The sequence below is a fragment of the Lipophrys pholis genome, assembly GCF_963383615.2.
Source record: "Lipophrys pholis genome assembly, chromosome: 23".
In the NCBI taxonomy this organism is placed as follows: Eukaryota; Metazoa; Chordata; class Actinopteri; order Blenniiformes; family Blenniidae; genus Lipophrys; species Lipophrys pholis.
Genome location: NC_137645.1, coordinates 6,440,420 through 6,456,387, shown reverse-complemented (window position 1 = coordinate 6,456,387; position 15,968 = coordinate 6,440,420). Strand labels below are relative to the sequence as shown.

The 15,968-nt window shown below is 43.4% G+C and overlaps 3 protein-coding genes across 4 annotated transcripts in view; 2 read left to right on the top strand and 1 right to left on the bottom strand.

The window, feature by feature from the left end:
- desmb (desmin b) overlaps positions 1 to 1,731 on the bottom strand; it is an 8,405-nt gene extending 6,674 nt beyond the window's left edge. The window contains exon 1 of the mRNA XM_080492757.1: positions 852 to 1,731. Within this exon, the coding sequence (XP_080348883.1) occupies positions 852 to 1,435 (584 nt within the window). The 5' untranslated portion in view covers positions 1,436 to 1,731. The remainder of the gene's footprint in view (positions 1 to 851) is intronic.
- Positions 1,732 to 3,755: 2,024 nt separating this feature from the next.
- On the top strand, positions 3,756 to 10,336 carry dnpep (aspartyl aminopeptidase). 2 transcript variants are annotated; one of them, XM_080493304.1, is made up of 15 exons: positions 3,756 to 3,851; positions 4,283 to 4,373; positions 4,984 to 5,072; positions 5,238 to 5,351; positions 5,419 to 5,544; positions 5,629 to 5,753; positions 6,754 to 6,838; positions 7,253 to 7,360; positions 7,469 to 7,546; positions 7,645 to 7,725; positions 8,181 to 8,341; positions 8,529 to 8,568; positions 8,656 to 8,757; positions 8,845 to 9,012; positions 9,725 to 10,336. In XM_080493304.1, exons 1-15 carry the CDS (start codon positions 3,846 to 3,848, stop codon positions 9,773 to 9,775), a joined length of 1,425 nt encoding a protein of 474 aa, XP_080349430.1. In that variant the 5' UTR covers positions 3,756 to 3,845; the 3' UTR covers positions 9,776 to 10,336. The 2 variants fall into 2 exon arrangements, with proteins under 2 accessions (XP_080349430.1, XP_080349431.1); XM_080493305.1 differs by having other exon boundaries at positions 3,778 to 3,978.
- Positions 10,337 to 10,879: 543 nt separating this feature from the next.
- LOC308127732 (tubulin alpha chain-like) lies at positions 10,880 to 13,484 on the top strand. The gene is made up of 4 exons (XM_080493003.1): positions 10,880 to 10,937; positions 11,791 to 12,013; positions 12,095 to 12,243; positions 12,322 to 13,484. Exons 1-4 carry the CDS (start codon positions 10,935 to 10,937, stop codon positions 13,297 to 13,299), a joined length of 1,353 nt encoding a protein of 450 aa, XP_080349129.1. The 5' UTR covers positions 10,880 to 10,934; the 3' UTR covers positions 13,300 to 13,484.
- Positions 13,485 to 15,968: the final 2,484 nt, after the last annotated feature.

The following is a 15,968-nucleotide window of genomic DNA, read 5'->3' as shown; positions in this document are numbered from 1 at the left end:
CAGTGTCAAACTCTCTTTTTCTGCTGTCATTATTTTACACTTTTTTGTCCCCTAGTTATTTTTACTTGTTTTAAAATATTGTTTACTGGTATTTTCCTTTTTTTGGAATAGAATAGAATAGAATAGAATTGAATAAAATAGAATAGAAATACTTTATTAATCACAAAGGGAAATTCGTTCACAGTTTTGCGCCACACAGGATGGAATATAATAAACTGAATACAGAGTTAAAATACCAAATAAGACAGACTACAATTATAGTTTTTTTTAGACTTTCTTTGTGTGTTTTTTTGTTTGTTTTTGTTGTTTTTTGGGGGGTTCTTTAAGCCTCTTATTGGTGATTTTTTAATGTATTTTTCTTTGTTGTTTTACTTCAATTTATGCTTATCTTGAGATGCTTTCTTCTTATTGTAACTTTCTTAGCAGGGTTTTTGAGTTTCTTGGTCACCTTTTTCCTTATTTGTAGTACTTTTGAGACTATTTGGAATAAAATAGAATAAAAATATTTTATTATTCCCAAAAAGGGGAATTCCTTTTGAGGGTTGCTCCACACAGAATGGAATATAATAAAAAGAATACAAAGTTAAAATATCAAATAAGACAGAATACATTTCACTTTCTTTTTTTCATTTTTTGTTGCTTTCTTCTGCTTTGAGCTTCTTATTAGTCGTATTCTGTGTATTTGTTCTGTTAATTTAATTTAATTGTTCCTTATCTACAGTGGCTTTCTGGTTATTTTGAATTTCTTTCCAGTTTTTTTATATACATACTTTCTTGCTTATTTAATTTTTTGCTCATTTTGCTTATTTTGGATTTTGCTCACATAAACCAAAAGTTTCCTCTCCTCCCACCTGAGCTTGAGCTTGTCCAGGTCGTCCACCAGGTTGTCCCGCTCCACCTCCACGCGCGACCTCTGATTGGTCAGGATCTCCACCTGCCTCCTCAGCTCGCTCATCTCCTCCTCGTACAGGTCGGCGATGCGCGTGGGCTCACGGCCCCGCAGCCGCTCCACCTCCACGGCCAGCGCCTGGTTCTGCTGCTCCAGGAAGCGGACCTTCTCGATGTAGCTGGCGAAGCGGTCGTTCAGGTGCTGGAGCTCGGCCTTCTCGTTGGTCCTCGTGGTCAGGAACTCCTGGTTGAGGGCGTCTGCCAGGTTGAAGTCCAGCGTCTCGCCCATGCCGGCGTAGGCGCGCCCGACGGAGGTCCTGGAGGCGGCCGACGGCCGGCCGTAGTAGCTGGAGGAGACACGGTAGGCCGGCGCCGAGCTGGAGCGGCTCACTTCATACACCCTGGAGGTGACGTGGCTCCCTCCACCGCCACCGCCGCCGCCGTGGCCCAGAAAGGCACGGTTCAGGGAGGGCGAGGCGTAGGTGCCATGGCCGAAGGTGCGGCGGTAGGAGGAGGCGGACTGAGCGGAGGAGCCGTAGGAGGTCATGTCTGGAGGGCCGCGGCAAAGAGGAGCACTGAGGAGGAATCTGCTGTCCTCATCTATTTGTAGTTGCCCCCTCCTCCCTGTGAACTGCCCCCTCCCTCTCTCTCTCTCTCTCTCTCTCCTGACTTCCCTTCAGTTTCCTCTCTTCCTTCCTCCTTCCATCTTTCCCCTCATCTTCACTCCTGACCTGTCTATTTCACCTTTTCCCTCTGCCTCTTACAAATCCATGTGTCAGACCGTTTCATCAATGAAGTAAAGCGACCAGGCGAGTGCAGCCACACGGGATCCACCGTTTCTCTGGCGATGAGGCAAAACACAAACAGCAGGATGCTCGGTGGAGCTGGTGGAGCTGGTGGAGCTGGTGGAGCTGGTGGAGCTGGTGGAGCTGGTGGAGCTGGTGGAGCTGGCGCTCTTCCATTTCCTATCGTCAACTTGCTCGTCAAAGTGTCAAGTTCAGATGTCTTTGTGTATTTCTTGTGCTTACTTCCTGTGTTTTCGTCACTATTTGGTGTCTATATACATTATTTGTAATTGTTTTGTGTTTTATTGCCTGTTATAGTAGACGATAAGGCCAACATGCATCATTTTCAGTCCTTTTAAGTACAAATATCTGTGCCTAAATCCTAAACTAGTATTGTGTAATTCACTGAGTCCCTTAGTATTAATCGTCCTGTGAAACAATGACGTGCTCAGTCAGTTCGTGGAGAGGATCTGTTGAATATCACTCGCTGCACACACTGTTTAATGAGCAAATCTTCCTTCTCTGCCTCTGTGATCTCATCCCATAGCAATGTGAAGATGTAAGGACACGGTGGCTTTTTGAATCTCTGTCGTCCACACATGGTGAGACGGAGCAGGTTGTTAATGACGACGCCCGAGGCGGGGAAAGCTCAGACTTAACCTGCCTTAAAAAGGAAAACTATCCTTACTGAGAGGAACTGCGTGCGCCTGCAGGCACTTCCAGAGTGGGAGAAAGCCCACGGTCATTAGCAGTATTTAGCATAAATGATTTTATCATTGGGATGTGTGAGAGTGATTTATTCATTTATTTTTCTGAAAGGGGGTTTCCTCCTGCCAGCATCAACTCTGCCAACTCCTCAGTCTCCGGCCTTCCAAGCCAGACCTCTCTAGAACTAACAAGTGAAAGTAAGAGTGAAACTAATGGCTGCAGTTCAGTCTTTACTTCTGACCTGTCCTGCTTTTAAAGCAAATTCTAAACAACAGCTGCTGATGCCCATGCATGCTTTTATTCATTATCCTGCACACGTCATTCAAATCATTGGCTCAATATTGGGCTTCTAGTTGGGCTGTATTAGGATAAATGTACATGACCCCAGTATGTTTGAAATGGTTCCTCTGCAGGTTGTTGCTCTCACATCTATTAATAGAGACTGGACACTAATGTGCGAGTGTGTGCGTTTCATCCCTCTGGGCTTCTTCAAGAGCAAAAGAGAGCATGTGAGCTGACAGCTGAAGTAAACATCTCTGTCATTTTCTGACTCTCCTCCTCTCCGTCTCCCGATGTTTCATCCTACCTCCTCCTTCTCCTCCCTCAGAGTTCAGGGCTATATAAGGCAGGTTCCTGTGGTGATACAATGATAGATATATGCATGGAGGGTGGTAGTGGAGTATAAACACAGAGGTGTTTGGAAGCAGAGGACACTAGTTGAAGAAGAAATGCAACTGTGTAACCCTGTATAGCACTTTTTAATGTCCATTTCTGTTCTCTTGGGTGCAATATACATGTATAAATCATTTATTCCGCATAAAAATAATCTCTTGTATTATTACCAATCACTCACTACCAACATTATTGTGTAAGAATGGAAATAATGTCCCTATACTCTTTTATTTACCGTCCATTTGCAGCTGCAACAATGTAAATTTACTCTATGTGGGACAAATAAATGAATAATTTCTTGTGGGGTAATTTTCTTGTCTTAATGAAAATTATATTCAGCTTCCCTTCAGAAAGTAATTTATCAGTTAATTAGTAATTAGTCATTTATATTTGGTTCACATTTGTGACATGATAATTGAGATACTTTCCCGCTAACTCATAATATGGGAACATTCTAATTACACCATTGGTCACTTTTACTGTTTTTTGTGAAACTGTTCCCACTTATCAATTGGTTTGTTTTTTGAACAGTCATATCTTAGCCATAAAATATGCAAAATAATGAATGCAATTCAATGCAAAATGATAATCTACAGCAATATGACTTATTTCGATTTAAATGGAGTATTTCATATTAAGACTATTGAGGTTCCTGCTGCGAAGCGGCGCAGTTCTTCCTCCTGGCCGCGGGGTGTCACTGATGCGCTCCCCGCGGCTCCGCGCTGCTGTCGGTGGATCCGAGCTCCTCTGTCTGCTCACCACGGTGACAGTCACACTTCCAAAGTCCAATTAATGCAGGTAAGAGCCGTAAACATGAGTGCGAAAGCCGAGTTATTGTGGAGGCGTGTCTCCCTCACGGAGAGCCGCTTTGACTTGGAGGAGAAAGAGGAGCGTAGTGACAGAAATAACACGGTGCCCCGTTCAGGTGAGCTAGCGAGCATTAGCTCTCAGGCTGTGCATCCTTTATCGGACAGAACAGCTTCACAACAGGTTAATTTTTACGTAAGATTTAAAAATAGCGAAGTATTCTCCATTTTCGTGATCATCTGTGCACTCTTAGACCGTTCTTTCAGAGTATGTCTCATTTATTTTCATACGCAAGAAAAATAGGGAGTATTAATTTGAGTGTCCGATATTGGAACTTGTCGCCGGGTACTGGTTGTCACGAGTTTTGCTTTCTGTTCTGGCGAAGTCTTGATTTTCTCTGGATTTGTTTGTTTTTTCTGCAGTCTCTGATCATGAAGAGCTCCAAAGAAGCCGTGCAGGCAGCAGCCAAAGAGTTCCTGCAATTTGTCAACAGAGGAGTTTCTCCATATCATGGTAAATAAACCATTATAATCCAATGTGACCCGCTTGTATGTGTTAATCCAGACCTTAATACTGTGTGCTTTCCTCATGCATTTTCCCTAAATGTCTTCATCTATGGCTGGTTGAACTTTAAGCTTAACAGATTTGTTAGAAACCAGTTATGCTGACGAGTATAAACCCCTCACAAACCAGGTTTATCTTATAAAATACTTATTTGAATAGAAAAATCAGTGTATATGGGTAAAGATATAAATAAGACATTTATTGCAGGCGAAGGAAATAAACAGAAACTTAAAAAAAACATGAGCTAAAAGTGTCTTTCATTAACATGGAAGCAGTAAAGAAAACAGGTGTCAGCTAAAGAGAAGCGACACCTTTGAGCTCGAGATAAGATAAAACAGATAATTCATCCTCGCCTTTACACTCTGACCGCTCTCACACTTTGCTTCCAGGTGAATAAAACACGTGCAAGTAATGGAGCTGAACTTAGTACCCAATATATGTGGCGACAATTGTAGTTTTGAGTGCACTTTTATTGAGCGTTTTGAACAAGATGTAAGTGAAACACTGCAAATCAAACTTCTATTCAGCTTTGAATCTCCTCGTTTTTACTCCTCCGCAGTGGTTGACGAATGCAAGAAGCGCCTGTTAGCTGCTGGATTCATCGAGTTGAAAGAGGCGGAGCAATGGGACATCAAGCCTGCGAGGAAGGTGAGTCGATGTTGATTGTGTGTTAAAGCTTTCTTCTCATCCGCTACACAAGAGAAGATGATATCGACCCAAAAAGTCGGACAGCAAAACTCTACTTTTCTCAATCTGCACGTCTAAAAATACAAACATTTACCAGGAATTCAACTTCTCGGTGTTTTCCCGCAGTACTTTGTCACCAGGAACTTCTCCAGCGTCATCGCCTTCGCAGTGGGGGGGCGCTACCTGCCGGGAAATGGCTTCTCTATGATCGGAGCTCACACCGACAGCCCCTGCCTCCGGGTGAGAGCACGTCCTCTTCGTCAATACGAGACACCAGTTGCTTCTAAAGATCGCCGACTGTTTTCAGGTGAAGCCGAGGTCGAAGAGGACCAAGCAGGGCTGCGTGCAGGTCGGCGTGGAGTGCTACGGCGGCGGGATCTGGAACACCTGGTTCGACCGCGACCTGACCATCGCCGGCCGCGTCATGGTGAAGGTACGGCGCCGGCTTTTTCACGAAGCGCCTCTCAAGTCGTCGCCGCACGCTCGTCAGTTCAGTAAAGCGCTTCTCGTCCTGCAGAGTGACGGGAAGCTGGTGCAGCGTCTGGTTCACGTCCCGGGGCCTCTGCTCAGAATCCCTCACCTGGCCATCCACCTGCAGCGCGACGTCAACGACTCCTTCGGCCCCAACAAGGAGAACCACCTGTCAGTGACCCAACGCAGCAACTTAAGCCACGTTTACGCTCACCTGGGTTTTTACATACATGGATATTTCCCCGTCTACGCTTACAAAAAAAAATTAATTTCCACGAGCCACATATACGCCTGGTTCAGCGCTACTATGAGTATGCCAAACCTGTAGGGGGCAGTGTAATGAGAAACGACTCTATTGGTTCTGTTAAAGGTTTTTCTGTTGCAAAGATTAAAGGCGGCTGAATTTGGGGTGAAGATATATGGAAGGATAGGACCTTGTGCAAAATTTAGAATCATCGAAATGATGAATAATTAGATATCTTTATTGTCATTCAAAAATAAGCACCACAGGCGCATAGCTGCACGAAGCACGTGGGACCTTTAAAATGAGGCAGCTTCAAAGTTTTATTCATTTACAAAAAGAGGTTTTGAAACAGAACTTTTGTCTGAAATGATGCATTTATGAAGTTTCAGGTATCTTATGCGGGATGGGAACTGTTCCTTTATATTTACAGTCGTTTTTGTACCTGTTATACTATTTGTTTTAGACAATTGGGATATTGTGGCTGTTTTAGTCATTTGGACTCTTTTAAACAGTTTTTCATTGAATTTCTTTTGTTCCATTTTTAAAAAGTTTTTTCCTTTTACAAATTTTAGTCATTATGTTTAGTCATTAAGTTTTGTTTTTTTTTAAAGCCATTTTATAATTTTCCCCCAATTCTTGTGGGTTTTTTTTTACTATTTTTTTCCCCATTTTTTAAATCACTTTTTAGCCAAGACATTAGAGTCATTTTGAAAATGACTCTGGTGTGTAACTAACGTAAAAATAAAACATTTATTTTGGTATAATTTAGTGAAAGCTTCAGGGAGCTACTAGAGAAAGGCCAAAGATCCTCTTATAGCAGAGCCCCGACTTAGAGTAATCTTTCAGCAAAGACATCCAAACTGTTCTTACATTACCTGACCTTGGAGGCGATCTTAACGCATTTTTCCATTCGCATGTTTCTCCTAGGGTGCCCATCATCGCCACTGTGGTCCAGGAGGAGCTGGAGACGGGCAGCACGTCGTCTGGAGACGCCTCCTGTGCCGCAAACACTGTAAAACACAATATCAGCTTTCTATTCCTCCATTCGCACAAAATGAGACTATGATACAGAGGTACAAGAAGGAAGCCAGGGAGTTGATCAGAACAGAACATATGAATGCAGAGTCAGCGATATGCTATTTGGACAGGAGAGAGGTCAATAATTTAGACTTGACCTCCTCGCATCATTTTGTGTTGTCTCCATCCCAATACAAAATTTATTTGGTTCTTAGGAGGTTAAAAGGAAATGTAAATTATTAGATTTGTCCACATAGTTCCAGAGTATTGATGCTTGGAGGTACGACGGAGTGGTAAGATAAGAAGAAAAAGTCATCAAATGTATCTGGAAGTAAAAGATATATTGTGACACTCTAACAAAATTAACCGTTTTTCTGTTGTTTTTTGATATAAAAATGTTCCCCTCCAGGCGGAGAAACACCACCCGGTGCTGGTGAAGGTGCTGTGTTCTCAACTCAACGTCAAGCCTGAAGACCTGCTGGACTTTGAGCTGTGTCTGGCCGACACGCAGCCCGCGGTGAGTCTGCGAATAAAAAAAACAAACTGCTGATGATCGTGAAGCAGCCAACCGATCCCGTTTCTTGAGGACACGGCGGGATGTTGAACCCCGTTTTTCTGTTTCCAGGCTTTAGGAGGAGTGTACGAGGAGTTCATTTACTCTCCCCGTCTGGACAACCTGCACAGCTGCTACTGCGCCCTGCAGGTCCGATCAAACAGCCTGATGTCAAACAGGGACTTAACCTTCCCAGTGCTTTTCTTCATGATTCTCTCTCTCTCTCTCTCTCTCTCTCTCTCTCTCAGGCCCTGATGGAGTCCTGCTCTGGAGACTCTCTGGACAAAGATCCCAACGTCCGAGTGATCACTCTGTACGACAACGAGGAAGTGAGTTCACACAAAAGCGACAACTTGAATATTAAAAGACTCAGGTTTAGGGGGGAAACTACCGTAATTCCCGGACTATAAGCCACTATAACCGTGTGGCTTAAACAATGACGCGGCTAATTTGTGGATTTTTAATGAGCTTTCATGCCGCCAGATTCCACTCCCGCCTGTATCTGCGCTGTTTTGAGCGACTCTGCTTCTCCACAATTCGCCCTAAAAGTGATATTTCTGTATTCCTGACCTCGTTATGTGATGCTTTATGTGGTCTACTGCAGGGGCTGACAGCTGTGTGTGATGCGTTCAGGTGCATCACGTAATTCTGAAAATTGGCTTATTTTTTGAGAAACAAATGACCTTAACTCTTGGCTGAAAACGACATTGCACAGACATGCAGATAATTCAAAGTTAAAAAAAAAAAAAAGTCTAAATCTGCAGTGTTTGATTTGTGTGTGCAGGTGGGATCGGAGAGCGCTCAGGGGGCTCAGTCCAACCTGACGGAGCTCATCCTGACCCGCCTGGCTGCCTCCTCCTCCAACCTCACCGCCTTCCAGCAGGCGGCGCCGCTCTCCTTCATGATCAGCGCCGACATGGCACACGCCGTCCACCCCAACTACCAGTCAGTGTCGACACACCAACACGTTACACTGTTGTCAGAGGTAGAAATATGGGAATAGGAGCCAAGTCACTTCAAAATTTAAAATAATATTGTTTTGATCTATTTTTGGAACGTAGAAAATAGAGACATAGAAAACATCTTGTATATTTTGGGTTTATTCAACATGTTTTTGGTGGTTCCCTCTCAGGGAGAAGCATGAAGAGAACCACCGGCCGTCGTTCCACAAGGTGCGTGCGTTTAAACCAAATTCATTGTCAATTACATACTAACAGCGCGTCACATTAAAACCATTTCCTGTGTTTGAATCCTCTCAGGGCCCCGTGATCAAGTTCAACAGCAACCAGCGCTACGCCACCACCGCCGTCACCGCCTCCGTGATCAGAGAGGTCGCCGTCAAGGTCGGCGTGCCGCTGCAGGTACGCACACGCGGCGGGCTGAGAATCGAGATGAGCCGTTTGCAGAAGGAAGAGTGGCCACATGGATTTGTCTGCTGATTCTTGCAGGATGTGATGGTGCGGAACGACAGCCCCTGCGGAACCACCATCGGCCCCATCCTGGCCGCCCGGCTGGGAATCCCCGTGGCGGACATCGGCGCGCCGCAGCTCTCCATGCACTCCATCCGGGAGATGTGCTGCACCTCCAGCGTCCTGCAGAGCACCGCCCTCTTCAAGGTCTGTCCACACACCGCGGAAGATCACCGACTCTCACAGCACTTCTCTGAAAACAAAACACGAACAATTCTAATTTTACGACACTTTAAACTGGAAAAGGTTTCAAAGCTTTTATATATAATAACTGAGATATTTTACATATATTTCTTGAGTTTTCTGTTCTTGTCTCTCTCTTTTTCATGAGTTTGAATCTCTTCTGACTTGATTTTTCACATTTGTGATAATTAAATGACATAAATGTAACACTTATTTGATTATTTAAGCTTAAAAATGAGTTCTTTTTCAAAAAAACATCCCAGTTTCAAGACTTTATTCCTACCATCTCACCTTACTTGTAATTTATCCACATTATGTTTTTTTTTTTAAGTAGTTAAACTCTTAAAAGTCCACAATATTACACAGATATCAAAAATAAAGAGTCTCAAACAACTTAATCTTGACTATTATCACTGCAAGGCCTCGTGTTTCTGTTGACTTCAGTCTCTCATGAGTAGATTTAAACATTAATTTTCTTCCATATAACTTAAAGGAGCAGCCTCAAGTTATATCAGCCTGACAGATGTGAATGTTATTGTAAATTGTATTATAAAACCAGAACAGGAGCAAAAGATTACATATTTAAGGATAATTTCGGTACAGACTGGGTCAAACCAGCCAATTCTACCGTTTAAGTGTTTTAAACCGTTCTGTGTGTGTTTTCTGGTCCCTGCAGGGTTTCTTTGAGTTGTTCCCCTCCATCAGGAGCACACTGACTGTCGACTAGAACCAGCACAACAACCGATGGGGGAACGAAAAGGGCATTACATCTCATTTTCAACACTTTTTGTGTTCAAACTTGAGGTTTCTGTCCTATGATTCTCACAATGAAGAACATTTGTTTCTATGAATTGAGAAAAAAAATTAAAACACAGAAAAGCCTTTGGTGTTGTTCCTTTTCTTTTGCTGAATACCCACATCAGGGTGGAAGTGGAAGGCCTGATCCTGCAGTAATTTAATTTGGCCTCTACTTTCTTTTAAGTAAAACTCGGAGAGGAGCCAGATGTGTCGCTCTGCCAAGTTTTCCATACAGCTGAACGTGATGGACTTGTGAGCCACCTCATGATGAGTCGAGAGAAACAAAAAAGTCACCCTGCGCTGCTTTTAGTTTAATCATTTTGTCTGATAACGTCCTCTAAAAGACTGTATTTGTCTGATAGATGGTAAAAATATGCTTTATATTTGTTCCTCATCATCGAAATGCAGGCGCAATTAATAAATTCTAAATTCCATGGAGGATGAGAAATTTAATCAAGAAAACTAATAAACTAAGTCATGCTTCCACTCTACATGGTGTCTGATCTAAGTGCACAAGCGTCATTAACTTATTTCACCCTTTCGAAACATCCTGAATATTTAATCACCTAACAAAACCAGAGCCAGTGTTTCAGCTTCATTACTAATTAAATTGGAGGTGATAATTTGTAGCTTTTTCATGGACATTTGTTTGCTCATGCAGGTCGGCTTTAAAAATATGTATATAATGAAGTTGACATAACTTAGTCACAGTTTATAAGTAAAGAGCACTGAATGAATGGGCATGTTGTGAGGCCTTCTCATAGTGGAACCTCTGTGTTTACTTCCTCATTTAAGTTCTGCTGCCTTCAATAGTATACAACCAAATGCACGAGGCAAAATAAACATCTATTCTTGTTGAGTTACTTTCAGGCTTTCAACGTCATTGAGTAGAGGAGATAAATATTACGGCAGCACTTGAATGCACCACGGCTCTACGTATGACGCTCCCACTGACGTGGCACGTTCAAAACCCTAGTTAGCGCCGCCCCCTCAGACGACTATAAAAAGATTGGGCTGCGGCTTCCGGCTCCACTACCGTCTTCAACCAGCGATACTTCGACGTCGTGAAGAAGGATAACTACTTGAAAATGGTGAGTAAAGACAAAATTTAAGAAAAGAAAATTCACACACACATCTGAAGTCCCTCTAATTTTAAAGTTAGATCATATTTGGCATTAAAGCTTGAGGTTTAGCTAAATAAAATCGACAAATTTTATATTTTTAATTAACCACGCCGTATTTTTTGTGTGATTCGATCCGAAAGTCGTGTAACCCGTTGTCTTATAACTTTAAACCCAAGTATTGATTCTCTAACGTGCGTAGGTGACGTTTTCTAACCACTATGAGTCAAACTGCTTTTCAATCCAGTCAAAAGTGAGCCAGGAGGCGCGCTAAAAGTGACGTTATTAACGGTTTTCCAGTTTAAATAAGCCTCGTAGAAGATGGAAGGAACGTTTTCTACTTTTGATTTAGTGTCCCTGCGGCTTTAAGAGGCGAGGCCCGGTTCGTTTGACTTCATCTTCCGCCAGGTTTTCAGATAGGCGCCGAAAAGCCGTTGTAAGCACGAACAAGAAGCACATTAAACGTTCAGAAAACTGTAAAATTGTCCCACGAATTTCATTAACGGTTCGGCAAAACGTTTCCGCGAATTGAAAACTGGAAAATGAGCCGGTCAAAGTGGATGGGATTTTAGTGGGAGAAGAAAGGAGGAGAAAACAAAATGGAGGGGATGCTAGTCGGCAGCGTGCGTCAGGCATATTAAGTCAAATCTAGTTGGTTTTAACGTCTGTAACTGTAGCGTTGGACGATTTTATTTTTAAAATTACGACTCCATCAGTGAACGTTACGCAGACTTTAAGCCGCCTGCGCCTCCATAAACCTCCCAGAATCATCTTTCTTCACTGAAATGCAGCTGATGACTGACCTCTGGCCCTCTTCCTGCAGAGGGAGTGCATCTCTGTTCATGTTGGCCAGGCCGGTGTCCAGATGGGCAATGCCTGCTGGGAGCTCTATTGTCTGGAGCACGGCATCCAGCCGGACGGTCAGATGCCCAGTGACAAGACCATCGGAGGAGGAGACGACTCCTTCAACACCTTCTTCAGTGAGACTGGAGCTGGGAAACATGTTCCCAGAGCTGTGTTTGTGGACCTGGAGCCCACAGTCATTGGTGAGATCAAGATTCACTGATGCATATTTGTGCTGAAGCACAATGAGATTGAGGAGTTTTAACTATTTTTTTTAATTACAGATGAGGTCCGCTCAGGAACGTACCGCCAGCTGTTTCACCCGGAGCAGCTGATCACGGGAAAGGAGGACGCTGCCAACAACTACGCTCGGGGTCACTACACCATTGGAAAGGAGATCATCGACGTGGTTCTTGACAGGATTCGTAAACTGGCGAGTTTATCAACAATATCGTTTTACATTTCAGTTACAGTTGACAATAGAAATTAAAGTTCTATTCACCTCCTGCAGGCTGACCAGTGCACCGGGCTCCAGGGTTTCCTCATCTTCCATTCCTTTGGAGGAGGAACCGGTTCTGGCTTCACCTCCCTGCTGATGGAGCGTCTCTCCGTCGACTACGGCAAGAAGTCAAAGCTGGAGTTTGCCGTTTACCCCGCCCCTCAGGTGTCCACTGCTGTGGTGGAGCCCTACAACTCCATCCTGACCACCCACACCACCCTGGAGCACTCCGACTGTGCTTTCATGGTGGACAACGAGGCCATCTACGACATCTGCCGCAGGAACCTGGACATCGAGCGTCCCTCCTACACCAACCTCAACAGGCTGATCGGACAGATCGTCTCCTCAATCACTGCCTCCCTGCGCTTCGACGGAGCCCTGAACGTGGACCTGACTGAGTTCCAGACCAACCTGGTGCCCTACCCTCGCATCCACTTCCCTCTGGCCACCTATGCTCCGGTCATCTCAGCAGAGAAGGCCTATCACGAGCAGCTCTCCGTAGCCGACATCACCAACGCCTGCTTCGAGCCGGCCAACCAGATGGTGAAGTGCGACCCTCGTCACGGGAAGTACATGGCCTGCTGTCTCCTGTACCGTGGTGACGTCGTGCCCAAGGATGTCAACTCTGCCATCGCCACCATCAAGACCAAGCGCACCATCCAGTTCGTGGACTGGTGTCCTACTGGCTTCAAGGTGGGCATCAACTACCAGCCTCCCACCGTGGTTCCTGGAGGAGACCTGGCCAAGGTGCAGAGGGCCGTGTGCATGCTGAGCAACACCACCGCCATCGCAGAGGCCTGGGCCCGCCTGGACCACAAGTTCGACCTGATGTACGCCAAGAGGGCCTTCGTCCACTGGTACGTCGGGGAGGGGATGGAGGAGGGAGAGTTCTCCGAGGCCAGGGAGGACATGGCAGCTCTGGAGAAAGATTACGAAGAGGTGGGAACCGACAGCGTCGGAGACGACGACGAAGAGGGCGAGGAATACTAGAATGTAAATGTTTGTCAGTGAAAATGTAAACTTTCTTTGTTTTCTCGTTCTGAGAATTGGCGTTTTTGTAACTTGCTGGAACAGTTGGAATGAGGCTCGTCTCCCGTTTTTCCTCTTGTTCAAATTTAAAGTGTCTGAAAGTATTCCTGTTTGTTTCTTGAGAGAATAAATGTTCTGAGTTTTAATCCACGTCTTTGGCGTCAACATTATTTAACTTGGACATTTGAAGAAGAGCTCCAATAACATCCTTGACATGAACTCTAGTTACAAGCGAAAATTATAAAGAGAAATTTTAAAATCAAACTATTTCTATAGCACTTTATATACAGTTTGTAGCACAAAGTAATGAACAAACCTTTAAAAGAAATAAATACACCTACCACTAACCTCAACTGCCCCTGTTGGTGAACTGCAGAGCTCCCACCTCTGGCCATGACAATGCCCCACCCAGGCAGACCAGACAACGACACTGAGGAGACGCAGTTTGAAAAAATAAAAGCTTATAAAATAAAAAATGTTAAAATGATTAGTGACTTCGACATTTAAAAAAAAAAAAGATGGCTGTGTGTCCTGATTAAGGGGAAATAGCAAAAAGACAAGTTTTTGTTTTCTCTTTTAGTTGATTCAACATGTTTTTGGTTTGGAAGCATGAAGTTTTGTAAGCTTGTAACTTCCTTAGTAGTTCATGTACTTTAAGTGCGACTTATTGGTGAATTATCTGCATAAAGATGCAGATAAAATTGAGTACAATTATCTACTCCCTTCAAATATGGTGATCACTTATTGGAATAATTTTTGTACGTTACAATAAATTTTCATACGTTTGGCCACCAGAGGGAGGCAGAGGTAAGTCCCAGGTTTGTCTACTGCTGGGAATAAGTATTATTTACTGTTTAACGTGTATAAATATGTTGATCCTGACTGCGCTGCATTTTATGTCACAAAAGCAGACAGTAAGACGAGAAGGTAATGTAATTACTTTTGTTGGGTGAAGGTTATGTTTTTGGCCGCGTGCATTTATTGGCTTGTTTCCATGTATTTGCAAAAACTATTGACCCGAAACGCATGAAATTTCCAGGGTTTAAAGAAAGTCCAATTAAGTTTAAAGAAAATCACTCGGCTCGTTTTAAATGCGAGACGTTGTCAATTGGCTTTATACAAAGTGCATTAACCTTAATGTCCATTACAGTAACTTAATCTCCCAGGTGCTCTTGAAAGCGCCACACAATCAGGAGTTTACACAACCATGGCTGCACTGTGGGTTAAACACAGCAGAGAAGTGGGGTTCTCACCTGCTGTTCATCCAAGCTCGTAAAAAGTTTTGTGACACAGTACTGCCTGTGATTTGCTCTAAAATCTCTTGATAAATCGCTGATTCCATGAGTCTCGTGGTACATTCAGAGCCCCCAAAGCAGCCCTACAGCATTATGGTTCCTCCACCATGCTGTAACCAAACTGCTGGTGTGTCTTGCCAAAAACTTCTCTTCCAGTTTCATCTGTCCACAGAACATTTTCCCAGAAGGATTGAGATTTGTCTGGCTGTTTTTTAAACTTTTTTATGTCTTTTTGTCAGTAATGGTGTCTTCTTTGGTTCAAAAGAAACACATTGAAACTTTGCAAAGAAGTAAAAGAAAAGCGTAAAAGCAAGCAATTAATAATCTTAATATCAAACGATTAGAAGTATGAAATACTTTAAAACCTCTCACACTCTCACCCTTTCCATTGGGTCGACTTGACTTAACGCTTTTGGTGTTTGGCGTCCCAAAATTACAAATATAAAATTAATATCAAATATTACCCGATATAAGGCTGATAATGGCCTTGTCATGATTGGATTAACACCCTGGAAGTCATGTCTTCTGCACGTTCAACAGAGGATTTTGTGCCACAGCCAATCAGAGGACGGGATTTTGTCCCACAGCCAATCAGAGGAGGAGGCGGGTTTCGCAAAACAGGAAATATGACAGGACGCTAATGTTCTTAGCTTTGTGTCGAAGTGAATTCATTAATGTGGCTAAAAATACAACCGGCATTGATTGTTGCCTAAATCGCTGTCTCTGCTGCTGTTAGTTTAATAAAATATGCGATGAACGAGTCAGCAGGTGAGGCAGGCAGTTTTTCTGCCTCATGGTAGGGGGCGCTCGTGAGTCCAGACACTCTTGTGCCGCAGCTGCAGAGGAAGAAACTGTGAATCCGTTTAAAAACAAACTTTTCACTCAAAGAAGGATTATATATCTAAGATCAAACTATTTAAAAACTGAACTTTCAGTCGGAGCAGGAGGTGATTATTAAAATGGTTTTTGCTCCACAAGTATCTGCAGATGAATTTCATTCACAAGTAAAGGTAAGACCTTAATAACATTTCTTGAACGAAATGTCCTGTTTTCATTCAGTCTTTTATTTCACAATCTTTAAACTTTGTTTCATGACTTTTGGTTTCTTTCTTCCCGGTGTTTTGATAAGTTTTACTGGTGAGTTGGTGACTTTTACTGGTGTTTTGATAAGGTTTACTGGTGTGTTGGTGAGTTTTTGTCCGTTTGCATATTAGTATTTACTCATTTCATATTTTTTCTTTACATATTTGATATTATAATATGCTTTTCTATTAGTATTCTATTCTGTGTGGAGCAACTGTAAAGAATTTCGTGAGGTTAATCAGTGACCATCAG

Coding starts and splice junctions, on each gene's coding strand:
- dnpep (XM_080493304.1), top strand. Junction 4,374..4,983: donor AGGAGTTTCTCCATATCATG/GTAAATAAACCA, acceptor ACTCCTCCGCAG/TGGTTGACGAATGCAAGAAG. Junction 5,073..5,237: donor ACATCAAGCCTGCGAGGAAG/GTGAGTCGATGT, acceptor GTTTTCCCGCAG/TACTTTGTCACCAGGAACTT.
- LOC308127732 (XM_080493003.1), top strand. Junction 12,014..12,094: donor CCTGGAGCCCACAGTCATTG/GTGAGATCAAGA, acceptor TTTTAATTACAG/ATGAGGTCCGCTCAGGAACG. Junction 12,244..12,321: donor TTGACAGGATTCGTAAACTG/GCGAGTTTATCA, acceptor CACCTCCTGCAG/GCTGACCAGTGCACCGGGCT.